Source organism: Bacillus rossius, assembly GCF_032445375.1.
Source record: "Bacillus rossius redtenbacheri isolate Brsri chromosome 4 unlocalized genomic scaffold, Brsri_v3 Brsri_v3_scf4_2, whole genome shotgun sequence".
Classification (NCBI taxonomy): Eukaryota; Metazoa; Arthropoda; class Insecta; order Phasmatodea; family Bacillidae; genus Bacillus; species Bacillus rossius.
In genome coordinates, this window is record NW_026962011.1 from 40,037,652 (window position 1) to 40,052,553 (window position 14,902).

General features: G+C 40.8%; 1 protein-coding gene across 8 annotated transcripts in view; it reads left to right on the plus strand.

The window, feature by feature from the left end:
- Nucleotides 1-14,902, plus strand: part of LOC134542056 (piezo-type mechanosensitive ion channel component-like) — a 182,752-nt gene that overhangs the window by 57,684 nt on the left and 110,166 nt on the right. For all 8 annotated transcript variants that reach the window (XM_063385911.1, XM_063385914.1, XM_063385918.1 and 5 more), the window contains exons 3-5: nucleotides 11,442-11,537; nucleotides 11,651-11,770; nucleotides 14,574-14,837. In XM_063385911.1, the coding sequence (XP_063241981.1) occupies nucleotides 11,442-11,537; nucleotides 11,651-11,770; nucleotides 14,574-14,837 (480 nt within the window). The remainder of the gene's footprint in view (nucleotides 1-11,441; nucleotides 11,538-11,650; nucleotides 11,771-14,573; nucleotides 14,838-14,902) is intronic.

The following is a 14,902-nucleotide window of genomic DNA, read 5'->3' on the forward strand; positions in this document are numbered from 1 at the left end:
AAAGTACTTTTCGGCCCTCGGCGAATTCTTAAATGCCTTTCGTAAACAGACCCCCACTCAGATAATTTAAGTAGTTTTCAAATTGCGTTGTTTTTCCTGAAGCTGTGTGTGTGTGCCCGGGCAGACCGGCCACGAACTAAATATATCTGGAAAAACAAACATGACCACGGAGACTACACGTCTCGTGGGAGTGCGACCCTTTGCCGTCTCGTTTCGTCCCGTCTCGTCTCGTCTCGTCTCTTTAGGGCTTAGCCACACTGAATGCGACGCCACGCCACAAGACGAGACGCGACGAGACTGTCTCCAACAGCCTGGCCACACTGAACTGTTACAGTATCATACGAGACACGTGCTGAAAATGTTGACGAGGAAGTTAGTACCAACAGAATCTTCTATATTAATCAAAAGTGCCGTGGTAGACAGGAAGAAATGACGGGGCGTGGATTACTGATATTAACAGGAAGCATAACTCAGAGAAAATGAAAGTGAATTTGTAGAGTATTTTAGGTTTGACTTCGGTACTTTTGATAGCATTTTTGAAGCATTTTAATCAATTATTACTAAAAAGAAGATAAAAATTAAAGGAAATCAATTACAGCATTTGAAATGCGGGTAGTCACACTCAGATAAGTAGTTTCATGCATTTTAATTATAAAAATTTGTTACTTGTACGGTTACATTTTAAAATTAAAAGAGCCTTCTTTACTTATGTTGAAATCACATAAGTAAAGAACCCACAAACTTGATGGCACAGTTAGTGGCTGGATTGGTGGTGAAGGTGGCACTGGTGAAGTAAGCGAACCGTCGGAGGGTTCTGATGCAGTAGTAGATGTCGATGGTCCGAATGAGACAGCTTACAGAATTCGTTGGCTTGCCATTTTCTTTTGTGGAGTCAGCTGTTAGAAAGTTGGTCAACAGGCCCACGAGTAAGTAATCGTCGTCTTGATTTCTGTATATCATCCTTAAGATGCTCTAGTTTTCTGTTTTCAGTCTCCTCGAATCTTTCCAGAAAGTGGGATTCTATTGAAGTTTCTCTCGAGAAAATCTTAAATTTTTTTTATACGTGCGATGTACTTTGCTTTTCAGGGCTGGGATGATTCATTGCCGTATTTATTTTTTGGCGATTGTACGGGTGTGAGTAATGTCACTGATGTAATGTTTCCTTTTAGAAGGACGTTTCACTTTTAATGACCAAATTTCCTGACGCCAGCCGTGAAGTGAATACATATTTTAGAAACAACACCTGTTTCAAGAAAACCCACTTGGTGTAGGCTCTGTATCAGCTGCATCACCAGATTATTATTATTTTTTGACTGCTTCTCCACTCACTATTAAATAAGTCTCTCATATGTTTCCAACGTGCTTTGACCCTTAGTAACTGAAAATAACAATATAAAATTATGTTTGCACATGCGTTTCATAGCAAATGTAAGGCATATTACATAACTAATTATATTTTATATTTTTGTCATTATTTATGCTAACATCGAAAATATATAGTTTTTTTTGTGGTTATTAATACCTATTTAGCGTTTATAACTAGTTAGGTCAAAAAAATTTTTTTTTTCTTTCATTCTGACTAAATCCTGAAACAAAAAAAAAAAGGCAAAATATAGGTACTCTGTGAACTGTACAATAATGGCAATGAATTTATTTTCCTCAGGTTTCTTGCTACAGGAACGTCATTCCGCTCCAAGAGTCTAAACCTCCACATGGCGGACTCTTTGCTGGACCATCCTCTAGTCCTGCATCGTCCTGCTTGCCTAGCGAAGCCCTATTGCAACCCTCACGTCTGCGTCGATGGCTTCACCTGGGCCCAGCTTAAAACCCTTTGAGGCACACAGAAATATATTAAAAATAAATTAGAATCTATTGTGTAACTTTTAAGGAAGAATTAAAGCAGCCAATGTTGCTTGTTCTTGTTAGGATCGCCAGATAGCAGCACAATGCTTACTCACGCGAGGTATTTCGGCAATGACACTGGAACATTGCAAATAGTAACATATTTATAAAGTGGTATCATAGAAATACCACTACGAAACAAAGGGTTAACGGCAGTCAGGTCAAATTGCTGCGGTGTCTCGCCCGTCCACGAACAAAGCGCACGGCGCGCCGGCTCCGGGCCTGAGACGCACTCGGGGACTCCCGCCAGCTGCAGCGTGTGCGACGCGGGCTGGTCGATACCGCGTGGTGCCCTTCACCGGGCATGTCCCGGGACTATCGCACACGCTCTTCCCTCGCGGGAAGCCTTCTTTCCACAGACGAGAGAGCCGTCACCCCCGAGTTCCCCGAAGTTCATGTTTTTTGACATGACAACGTCTAATAAATCGATGAACGCCGGCTGCACGCACGAAAAAGTGTCCCGTTACGCACATTGTACGCTTGCACCGCATCTGTCTCTCTTCCACTCGATTGTAACAACCGTCGATTTGACTTTTTTTATGCACATTAAACTTGAAACACTCCCATTCGTTTCCTACTTTTCCTATCATCGTCCCATCCTTAACAGAATATAACACAGATTGGAAGAAGTTAAATAGTAAAACATGTACAAAAGTTATAGTTAAAATAAATAATCTGTTCGTTAAAGTAATAAACATATTTGAATTAATGAGGGCAAATAAAAGTAAATTTATCAATTATATTGTAGATTTCATTTCACTCCTTTGTATCCATACAAAATAGTGATAATTCAATAAAAATGTTTCATTTTTATTCATAAAAGTATGCATTAATTTCATCAATGTTGTGTTATGACGTTGTCACGTTAAACTATCGTCCGTAAACCGACTTTACAGACAACCAATTTTTTTTTCCGTATCTTTAATGTAGCTATCTTAACCAAATCAACCGTCCACAATCTTTTAAAGTATTTATAATGTAGCTAACCTAAACTAATTGACCATTAGTATCCTTTTATCAACACCGCCATATTTATTTACAATGAACAAAAAAAAACCGAAGATGCACGATCGGGCTTTTGGCTCTCTCGTCTGTGAAAAGAAGGCTTCCCTTCCCTCGCTTCCTTTGTTTAGGCGCTCAAGTCCGCTAAACAGCTGATTCGTCAAGTCCTTGAAGATAAACCTCTCTTGTAAATGTTTTATTTTATCCTACAATAGCTAATGCCCGGCATGCGTTGCAATCCCTCAATTTTTTTTTCTAATTTGTTTGAAGTAGGTACACACACACAGACTCTCTCTATCTCTCTAGTTTTCTCTATATATTATGTATATCTCTATATCTATATTTATATCTATATATATCTCCCTCTATGTCTATCTCTCCCCTCTATATACCTATATGTCGATATAGCAATTGAAATATTTAAAAAAAAAAGTTATACCTATCTATATATTATTATGTTTCTTCTTTACCTCTCACAGTTGTGACATAGACACATAAAAACACGCGCGTATTCGAATGCAACGTTGCATTAGAATTTCAAAGAAATCGGTGAAGAGCTTTCGGAAATTTAAGAGTTCGAACGAACGAACACGTACACTTTTATTTCTGTAGATAATGGAAAGAAACTGTGTGATTGTAGGTAGAAATATATACCTTTGTGAAAATGTCCTGCGAGCGAGTTTATCTCTTCCTTTAGTAGTCGACGCCCGCCGAGTTAGTATGTACGCGAGATCTGACGGCTCGACTCAGTTCCCGAGCCTTTAGGTGACATAAAATCTGAAAGCCGTTCCATAAAGATGCTAGACTTGCATCTATTTATTTACACTAACTCGGAAGCAAGACTCTAGGTCTGCTGCGGCGGGCCCACGTGACTATTTCGAGACGAGCTTTACTTGTTTCACAGCCTCCGGGACCCCGCGGGGAGGCGCGACGGTAGCCTACAACTCACGTAGTTTCGGTTCCCTACCACGTTCGTGCAACTTCGGATTTCTCTCAAAAATTGAAATTAAAAAAAAATCGAAGGGTTAGGTTAGGTTAGGTCAGTCACAACATGGTTGTTTTCATTGGAAACTTCTGATTTAGCGGCTGAAGTGGCGTTAATACCAAAACGCAAAACTTCGGAAATCTTCGGAAATTCTTGCAGGGAACCGAAACTATGTGAGTTGTAGGCTTCCCGAGGCGCGACTGGCCGTCCGCTGGAGTCCCGGGCAGCCGTCGACGTCCGCGTTGAACGTCTGGGCCGTGCGAGCAAGCGTCGCCACGGATCTTCAGTCGCTGTCGTTCCTTTGGCACGTGCGCGCCCGAGCAGTCGCGAGTTGCCAGCTACGGTCACCTGTGCCGTGCCGAACGGGAAGCCTAAGACGTACATCAAGTTCTGTCCCTGCCCGAACACGCCCGAATATTCACATTCGGCCAACCTCGGGTTTATTTTTTTATATATATTTATATGTCTCTGTTTATTTTATTGTAGCTATACTTACCTAACTAACCGTCCATAGTGTTTTTTAAAGTGTTTTAATGCAGCTAACCTAACCGACCACTTCTATATTTGAATTCATTTTTCCTGCGCAAAAATAAAACAAATCCCGAGGTTGGCCGAAGGTGAATATTCGGGCGGGTTCGGGCATGGACAGAACTTGATGTACATCTTAGGCTTCTCGTGGCGGTTAGGGGGTGACCACGTCTGCGTGATTACGTGGTAAGTGTGCGAAGCTAATTGTTGCGTCATATTGGTTAGACGCCCAAAACATTGGCTGAAGTGAGTGTCTGCTTTGAGGAAACAGTTTGAAATAACGTTTTATTTTTTTTTATTTTCATGAAAGTTACTCTTTTTTAAAACTACGGAGATTTTATTTTACACTTACTAATATAACAAGATGTTGTTAAACTCCATTTCAGCTTTCTTTTGGGCGGAACAATAAGCGATGGCGAGGTTGAAAAGTGACGAACTACGTCACAGTATGCCATCTCCTGACAGTTCCTAACTCCTTGGTGCCGAAGGCAAATCAACGGTTAAGGGAGAGGGATAGGATCCAAAACCATATTGGTTTCAACAGGTTTTAATGCATTAAAAATTTTTGATCGTCTGATTGTGAAATTTTGCCGTCGTTAAGGCAGAGATAGCACATGAAGTGGTATTTGAAGGTTTTAACCAAAGTGTTAGGAAAAGTCAGAAGATGGCATACTATTTAACCTCACCATCGCCATTTTGTTCCGCCCAAAACACTGTGGAAACGGTGCTTGATAACGTCTGATGATGGTTATAGCCCGTCCCACTCTTAGATTGCAGTACACGGCTTATGGCGCGCGCTGTTGCCAAATCTCTAACACACTACGAATTTCAGGAGATGCGTGTCTTTGTAATTTGGATCGAACAAGAAGCATTTTAAGAAATCATATCGTAATTTATAATATTTTATACTATTACTCATATAAATTTGTAATAATGCCACTTTTATGTAAATTTCAAATAAAAGCTACCTATTGTCGACGAAATTTTCTTATAGTTTTCTTTTCTGTTCTAAAAATCCCATATATATAATTATAATTATATATATATATATATATATATATATATATATATATCTCACATTTTCATGGGCCCGATAAATGCCGTATTTTTGGACAAGTCATGTACAAAATGATAAATAAAATACGGTAATGGAAATTCTCGGTAGAGTAAGTTATGGGAAAAATCCGAACAATTGGTTCGAAATGGGGAAGATTTTTTGGAAAACAGAAAAATCGCAACAACTCCCATAATATAAATAATATCGAATCCGTTTTAACGTATGATAACTCGGATTACCTAATGTCGAAAAATGTTTTCTAAATACATTTTTGATACGACCAGCCATAACTGCATGGGTTCGAAAAAAAATTTCACCGGACAAAAAAACGTAACTGCCATAGTAGACACCTTATCATATCTGTTTAAATTGTTTGTGATAATATCATAATTATTTTCCAAAACTTTGTCTAAAACAATGTTTGATAAGATACTTGGTGAGAAGGATAGAAAAATAATTCAAAATTTTGTACCATGATCGCTATTAAATTCCTTCGTATTTATTTCATACATTTTACATATTATGTTCAAGAATCGATTATAATATTTTTTGTTGACTAAGGAAGCCATGTATTTGAAATTGCTTGTAGGACAGAACCCCACTTATCTAAACACACGACCCTGTTTCCTCTTACGACGGCAGCGCGCGCTCTTGTACTGATAAGACACATCTTTAACAGCTATTTCCACGGAAACTGTAGAAGCAATTGAGATGGAGCTGCTTTTAAAAACTAATTCAATTCATTGTGAACATTTTTCTCGCTTTTGTCCCCCATCTATCTTTAATAGAAAATTTTTTTTCCGCGGGTCAACTTTTTGATGTGTCAGTTTGTGAGAAAATGCATTTCAATATATTAAAAAATTATTTAAGTACAGCCTGTACAGTTTTTGTCTTAACATTTGTTCGGTGGCGTCCTAAGGCATTAATTTACTAATAAAAAAAATCTGAATGGAATACACATGTAGGTTTTCTTTTTTTGATGTGAAACATATCGGAATACTTCAAAACAGTTCGCAGCGAATAAGTTATGTTTTTTAATTTTTTCGGACACTTAAAATATTGTTAAGTATTCAAAATAAGCATTGCCTGATGCGTATTTTGATTCTATACAATATGAAAAAAAGCTTGGTCCAAAAATTAAAATTTTAAATTTCGTTTGATATTTGGCAACAACGCACGAAGAAACAAGGACAGTGCTAACGGCAATCGGCGTGTGTTAGAGAGAGAGAGAATGCGCCCATTTACTTCCACACTGCAATCTAAGAGTGGGATGCTCTATAGTAAGTATGAATTAGAATCTACGTCGCTAAAAAAAAGTTACTTTTATATAAAAAAAAGCATTTAAAACTGTTTCAACAATGCAAACACTTTAGCTTTGCCGATGTTTTAGACGTCTAACCAACATAGCGCAACGATTAATTGAAGACAAAGCATGGCTTTTTACACACTTACCATGAAATCCTGCAGACGTAGCCACCCCCTGGTTTTAACATAGTGCCAATTGACATTATCGTTACAGCTGAAGTCACGCCCGAAAATTAATTCAGTACTAAAACTAATGACTTTACAGGGCGAACTATTTGTGGCAAACAGTATAACTTTCAGGCATTCCCATAGGTATTATAGATATCTACTGTGCTGTAACAAAGCCAAATTTAGGAAATGAAACAAAATAAAATACGTATGGCCAAAAACTGACTCAAACAAAGATTGCGCTCCTTTAACAAGTGGCGCTGTGGTCAAGACTTTGGCCTCAGACTGTACCTCTAGACTGTCCCCAGACTGTCCCCAGACTGTGACGTTCCGTCTGATCGTTTATCGTCACAGTCGTCTTGCTGCCTCGGTGAGCTTACAGCTTTCGCATGACAGCTTAGACAATACCGAAGTTGTGCTTTTTAAAACAGACTGAAGTCGCTGAAAATCCAATAAGTGAGCAACGGCTAGTTTATATTTCATCGGTGTTTTCTGGAAACCAGTTTCCAGGACGGCGGTTGTAACTGTAAATCAGTGACAATTCAGTTACTAATATAATCAGTGGAATCTCAGTGGACCCAGCGAAACAATCCATGCACTAGTTTCCATTCAATTTGATGAATTATTTCCATATTTTCAATGTTAAGAGTCTGACGACGAATTTCTGCCTGAGGTATGTATGAACGACCTTGTGTTGCATTCGGCGTGATAACTGACCTTCGCTCTGCGCGCAGTGAATTAAAAAGCGCATCATTAATACTTGTTTGGTCGGTGTCGCCATAGATTGAGTGTAGCTCGCGCTAGCAATTTGAAACGAGGCGCGCGCCATATTCGGCAACGTTCTCTTCTCGTCGGCCCGAATGAACGCGCGCTCTGTCGCGGGCCGTTCATGCGCGAATGGCGGAAGAAAAGCACGCAGCATTTTCCGGCAGCTTCACGGTGGGAAAACTAACTGTATCACATGCACCAAACTGTATCGCCTGAAGTATGTACTTATATAGGTACTGGTCACCTGAAGTGCCATCACAAGGGATGTCCGAACTGGAAGTGAAATAACGCAATTACGCGAGTGAACGAATCTGTGTACTTCCTACGTAGGCAAGGGAAAGGACCTGCTGTTTCCGAAGCGGTCTCAGCTGGCCGGTACCTTTGAATGTATATACTGTATAGAAGTCGCCAGCCCAGGTTAAAATTTCTAATACGGTTTGAGGTAGTTGGTTAATTCACCGCCGCAATCGCCACCATCTCTAGGGCATCGACTTGTGGTGGTCCCTAGCGGACAAGTGTCGAACTCTTCAAACACCTCTACCCCCTCCCGTTGAACGACCTTGAGCTGCAGTGAATGATGGGTAGGGGGTGTGGGGAATGACAGCGGGTGACAGTGCTGCACTCTAACGTGTAAATAACAACCTAAGACGATACAGGGCGTTACGGCAGCGCCCTGCAGCGGTGAAGTTCCCAAGCTGTTCATCATACGCTCCTGAAAAACGTAGAGTAAATCCTATCCACTCGCGACTTCTATACAGTATATATATTCAAAGCCGGTACTGAACGGCATGAAGCGTGCGCGCTACCAGCGAGGATCTAGTGTGAGTGACGACCCGTACGCGCTCAGCTGCTGTGGCCGGCGGGCGGCCTACAGCTGTAGGCGCTCCTGGCGCAACATTCGTCCGCTGCGCCGTCCCCTTGTCCGGCATAGAAATTAGATTTACAGGAAATGAGAAATGTCGTCTATCTACTGCAAGAAGAATGAAGAAACGAATGGGTGAATTTCAGCAACAGTGGATAGGGTTTTACATGATAATTGCTCCCCCCCCCCCCCCCCCCAAATTTTTTTCTTTCTAAATTTATACAATTGATAACTTGAAAGGATAATTTAAAGGGTGGTTCATAAAAATAATACGCATAACAGTATACAAGTTTTGGTAATATACTTGCTATAATGTAAATGTTTAAAACTTATAAATGTAAAAAAAAATTATAAATATTTCAAGCAAAGGATTTCCTTCAGTTTCTATCGAAAAAAACAAACTGGTTTGTACGGAAAACTAGTTCTGACGTGTTCTTTCGTAGTCCCGTTGCGTAACCAGTACGTGCGTGTGTGGACGGGACTCGTCGCAGTGTTGCGTGTCGAAACTTGCCACGAAGATACGCAGCGGGCTCCACCCGTCTTTTGCCGGTCTATCACCGTCGCATCAAAGGAAGTTACGCTGGTTGCGTTTTCATGCTTCTTCATTTTTCGGCCCAATAGACACAAAAAAAATAAATTATAATTCCTTCAAATGCTTTCTCGTAATGTTCTTTTACAGTCCACTCACTGCCTGAAACTTGAAATTAGCCAATAAATTCGAATCCCCTTACAGTTTCTTACTGGTAAATACTTATCCACAAAGAGGTGACTTTCTCTTCTTTCTTCTTTTAAACGCGAGTGTACCTATGCAAGTGAAGGTGGCTTATGCAAGTTGACCTGCTCTCACGGCTACTGGTAAACTACCCTTCTGGTTGTGTCTAGGGGACGTCATGTTTATGTTAGGGATGCGCTGTAACGGATGAATGTCACGGTGGGAATCCCAACATTGTTGCACCGTGTCGCGTCACTGGGTTATATGTAACGATGATACGCAACGGATAACATGCAACATATGGATACCCACCTGCACCTTGGTGGGAGAGAACTCCCCCCCCCCTCCCCCCCCCCTCCCCCTCCCCCTCCCCCTCCCCCTCCCCCTCCCCCTCCCCCTCCCCCTCCCCATCACCCTGATGCCTGTGCGCGGCCGCGTGGTCCCCGGGCAGTGGCGGATCCAGAGGTTCACCTCGGAGGGGGCACTCTAGGATTTCAGAATAGCCAGAGAAAAAAAATTGTCTTAAAATTACTACATTTGTATTTAATCTACTCACACTACACATAACATCCAACCACAAGATTTTATGATTCTACAAGAAATTCTTTAATTATATTAAAATATTGTATTGGTTTTAGAAACAATCATTTTTGTCGGCAATACTAATGTAGCAGATAAATGGTTTTCCGGGGGGGGGGGGGGGGGGCACTTGCCCCTGGTGCCCTCCCTTCGATCCGCCACTGTCCCCGGGATGGACGACCACGCCCCTCCAGACCTCCCCGGCTTCCCAGGCGGGTCCGAGGAGGGCAGCGTCTACCCAACGGGGACGCACCACAACGCCGAAATACACTAACGCCGAAAAATGTCATTGCAGGACTGCCACAAATGTTAGGTTAGGTTAGGTTAGACTAGGTTAGGTTAGACTAGGTTAGGTTGGACTAGGTTAGGTTGGACTAGGTTAGGTTGGACTAGGTTAGGTTGGACTAGGTTAGGTTGGACTAGGTTTAGGTTGGACTAGGTTAGGTTGGACTAGGTTAGGTTGGACTAGGTTAGGTTGGACTAGGTTAGGTTGGACTAGGTTAGGTTGGACTAGGTTAGGTTGGACTAGGTTAGGTTGGACTAGGCTAGGATATGCTAGGTTAAGTTGGACTAGGTTAGGTTAGGCTAGGCTAGGATATGCTAGGTTAAGTTAGGTTAAGTTATATTACGCTAGTTAGGGTTATGTTAGGTAAGGTTAGGTTTGATTGTGGTATTTCGGCATTAAGGTACATTTTAGAAACACACACAAATTCATTCAGTTGTTATTTCTGCTTTGTGGTACCCGGAAGGTTTCTAGCTGTCGGCATTGTGGTCAATTTTGACATTCGGCGTTATGGTATTTCGGCGTTGTGGTAAATGACCCCTACCCAACCACGTGCTTACATCTCACAGCGCTCTTGTGATTTATGAGCTTCCTCTATCATCATTCGCTGTTGTTACTCAATTATAATGCAACTTAAGCTATGTGGATCATTTTTTTAGTCATGAAGTTTTTTATTCTTGAATGATTTGTAAGATATAAAATTTTTCACTATGATGACATTTTGGTCTTAATACTAAAATTATGTTATCAAAGAAATTTAAATGTGAAAAAAAAATTGGTGATTGAGATCATCTACTAGTTAAACGACATAAAGAACATTTCAGCAATCAATTGAAAAATTGAAATGTTTTAACTTACATGAAGTACGTAGGTACCTAAATGATGTGAGAGATTTTATTTGTCAATTTCATATCATTAATGTTACAACTATTTAGTGGAAAATGCAGGTATAAATATGTATTTAATATTGAAATATTATGTTACTAAACATCAAATAGCAAGTTAAAAGCAAATGTTTTACTTTTGGCGTGGAACTTTCAGCGCACTATTCCAATTCACACTGAATTTTCTTGGTTTAGTTCCTTTTGCTAGGTGTTATAGAGCTTTAGAGAGGCTTAAACATAGCATCCTAGCAAGAGGTACCATCAACCGAATTAAGTTTTCTTTACATTGTTTATATACCTATGATGTTTTATTTGCACGTCATATGCCATTTGCATTTTATGTAACCCCATGTAGAATTTGTCAAATATTTGTAATTAATTATATATTTTTCTTTCTTTTTTTCAGGTGCGGTAATCAGACAAAATTTGTTTTCATTAATCTACCTGCTACTATTTTTTATGTTGCCGTTCATCAAGGTTCCAACGCTTAAGAATATGGCTGGTAAGAAAACCTGTTTACAAAAATACTACCAAAACTCAGAGTGAATCAAATTAAGGTGGCTCTTTGGGTGAAAGTACTGTTTTGCACTGAGTTGTAAATTACTTTTGTTGCAGGGACGAGTGGTCGATATCTGCTGGCAGTTATGATCATCAGTGTCCTTACGACCGTGGCTCAGCTGTCGTTTCACATTGTATTGCTTTCTATGCCACCATACGGGTATTTTTTAAATAATTGTAAGTAAATGCTGCCTTCCATACTTTGTATTTTACTGTATTGAAGACTTTTCTTAATTTTACTCCTGACAGTCTCGTATTGAAACTTATCTCTTTTACATTAAGAGTCAAACCTTCTTTTAGCAGCATGATTGCTAAGTGCAAAAAAAATAAAAATAAAATTTTTGGTAATATTTTGTGACTTTGTAATTGTTCGACTTGTGAAACATTTCATAACATTTGATGTTCTATATTTAACATATTGACTTCTCTATGTCTGTGCTTTTGGAAGGACACATCAGACATTTTATTTACGAAAAAGTAATTAATTTTATTTATAAACTAAATGTTTCAGTTTTTATCAATCAGTTTAGATTTGCTGTGAAAGGTATTTACTTCGGCTCATTCGGGATTACCGCCATGCCAAATCAATGATTTGCCGCATTATTGAATGTCAATTTGTGTTACGAGTGGGAAAACAGATTCAAAAAGAATAGACTAATTAATTAAATACAGTTTTAGATATTAACTACTAGTTACACTATTAATTATATTACAATGCCTAAAATGTCCGCCCACAAATTAATCACTCGTTTAGTTCAGTCTACCGTTGGCTCTCCCCACTGGAGCTCTGCTCGACAGTGGCTCACCCTACTGCTCTTTTGTTACCTCACACTTCTGTCCCGACATACTGTCCCGACATACAGTCTTGTGCTGCTCGGTCATCCGTCGCACACTCACTGTTCCAATGCACTAGTCACCGCATACGAAGCCCGTCGCTTGTCGTTCGCGTTCGTTGTCTTAAAAAAATATATATATAATCATGGATATGTGAAATGCAACCTGCTATGAAATGGGAAACTTTGTGCTGAAATGAAAACCGACAGAATCGATAAACCCTACAGTGAACTTAAACCTTGGCAGCAGAGTAATGCCAACTGCGGTCAAGGTTAACAGGCAGAATCCACCTGAAAAAATCTGAAGTCGAGCGGTTCGATCAGTGCCGGATTACAGAAATTGCTGAAACGCAGAATGCCGGATTAAATCCATTTAACTGGAAATACCGTAAAAACTAAAGCAATAGGCCGACATGAAGTAAAAAAAAAGTGAGTTTAGAAAATAAAGTTATCAAATTGTTTATATTTCTGATCAGCTAGGGAGTTTAATGACTAAATTTTAAAGATGGCAGACTTTACACTAACGAGCAACAATTTTTTTTTTTAAATAGTTGCAATAGTTTCAGAGTTGCAAAAGGTACTTAAATTTGTTTTCAAAATAAAGTTTTTCTCTATGGCATTGGTTGCATAAACTACCATGATATAGCATTTCATGATTGTTAAAAAGTAACAGGCAAATTTCTTTCAAATTCATAGGGAAAGGGATAAAAAGATCTAAATACCTATACATATTTAAGTCAAAATATTAATAAAACAGATTTATTGGACTAGTATTCTACATGTTTTTTACTTTCAACCATTCCTAAATTTTTTAAATTTATTTATTGAGTTATTTAAATGTTAACTCACAGGCATTGAGGTCTTTAGCCACTGCAGACAGTGCAGGTATATGGGGATGGTGTCGGCCCTACTGCAGGGTAAGAAACCACCCCAAGAATTTTCCCAGAGTGAATTCAAGAAACGGTGTAAAACCGAAATGAAGATGGCTGTGCCAGGATTCAAACCCAGGGCCTTCTAAAAGCTAGTCTACCAGTGTGTCATCTCGTGAGGTCCTCCCTCACATCACACTGTGCATGTTACTTTCTATGTCACTTTGTGTGTTTGAGGCCAGACGAAGGCTGGCAGGAGTGGCGACCCTTCCTGGATCGGCAGTGCTACGGTGGTCAGATCACTCACCTCCCACCGAGGGCCTCCGGGTTTGGTTCCCGGCAGGATCGACCAGCATTCACAGCAAGTGGGGAACGCAGTGGTCGTTGCCACGAACAAACTGCTTTTCTCGGGGCACTTCCGTTCCCGTCACTGCTCCAGTCACATCGTTTCACCCCTTTATCGTTAAGGCTTTGGTTATCCAGTCATCTTTCTTGGAACCAATGTGCATTCCGGGAGTTTATTGCTATTGGGAGGTGCTGAAATGTCGTTCCGATAAAAATGAGGTTGCTCGGTGGTAAGACACTGGGCTCACATTCCAGGGAAACCTGGTTTTGAATACGGATCCTTCCATCCTGAATTTGGCTTTCTATAGTTGACTGAATTCACTCCAGGCAAATGCTAACAAGTTTCCTTTTCGTAGGGTCGCCATTCCTGCCCGCCTTTGTCTCGCCTCGGAACACACAAAGTGACATAGGAAGTGCCGTGTGCAGAGTGTTGTGAGGGACCACTCTTTTCCCTAGTTCTCTTGAACTGCATTGTCTCTAACAACCTCGATGTTGACGGGACGTTAAGCTCCAAACGCACGGAGGCCGTAAGATGAAACTGGCTTGCTCATCACAGTCTCTTCGCCTCTACGATCCAGGCACCAAACTGGCGTGCAGTCTTAGCTTTTTTAACATGCCTCTATGGGACTTGGAACTGAACTCATCATATTATGTAGGAATATTAGAGATAAAGGCTTCCTGTACTTCCCAGTACCAATTACAATACTGTTTTTAAATTTTTCATACCTAGAAACCTAACTGAAAACACCCGTTTTAGCCATAAAATGAAACTTGTATTGATTAGTGCAATGATTCTTAAATGTTATTCGTGGTCAAGCATTTCCAAGAAATATTAAACAGTTTGTAGAAGGCGTGTTAACACCTGGTGCCAGTTGGTACATACAGCTGCAAGACAGGCCAAGTCGTGGGCAGGGATGCTGGGACGCTCCGCAGGTGGCCTGCTGGAGAAGATCCTGAGGCACGTGGGGCTGGTGAAGCTGAGCAGTGTCAAGGTGCTGACGCTCATCCGCCTGACCGCCCCCGAGGTGGTGATGCTGCTCACCTCTGTCACCGTCTACACCATCTGCTCCAAGATCGTGCGCGAGAGGCGGCCCAGCCAGGTGTCGGACGTCAGCACGCCCTCCACCATCGCCATTCTGCCCCACATGTCCGCCTCCTACAACCGCAACAGGCACCTCAACTTCATCACCTCCGTGGGTACGCCGCGTCCACGCCCTTTTCAGCACCTTCCAAGTGTCTGCTCATGACACTGGGGCCTCGTT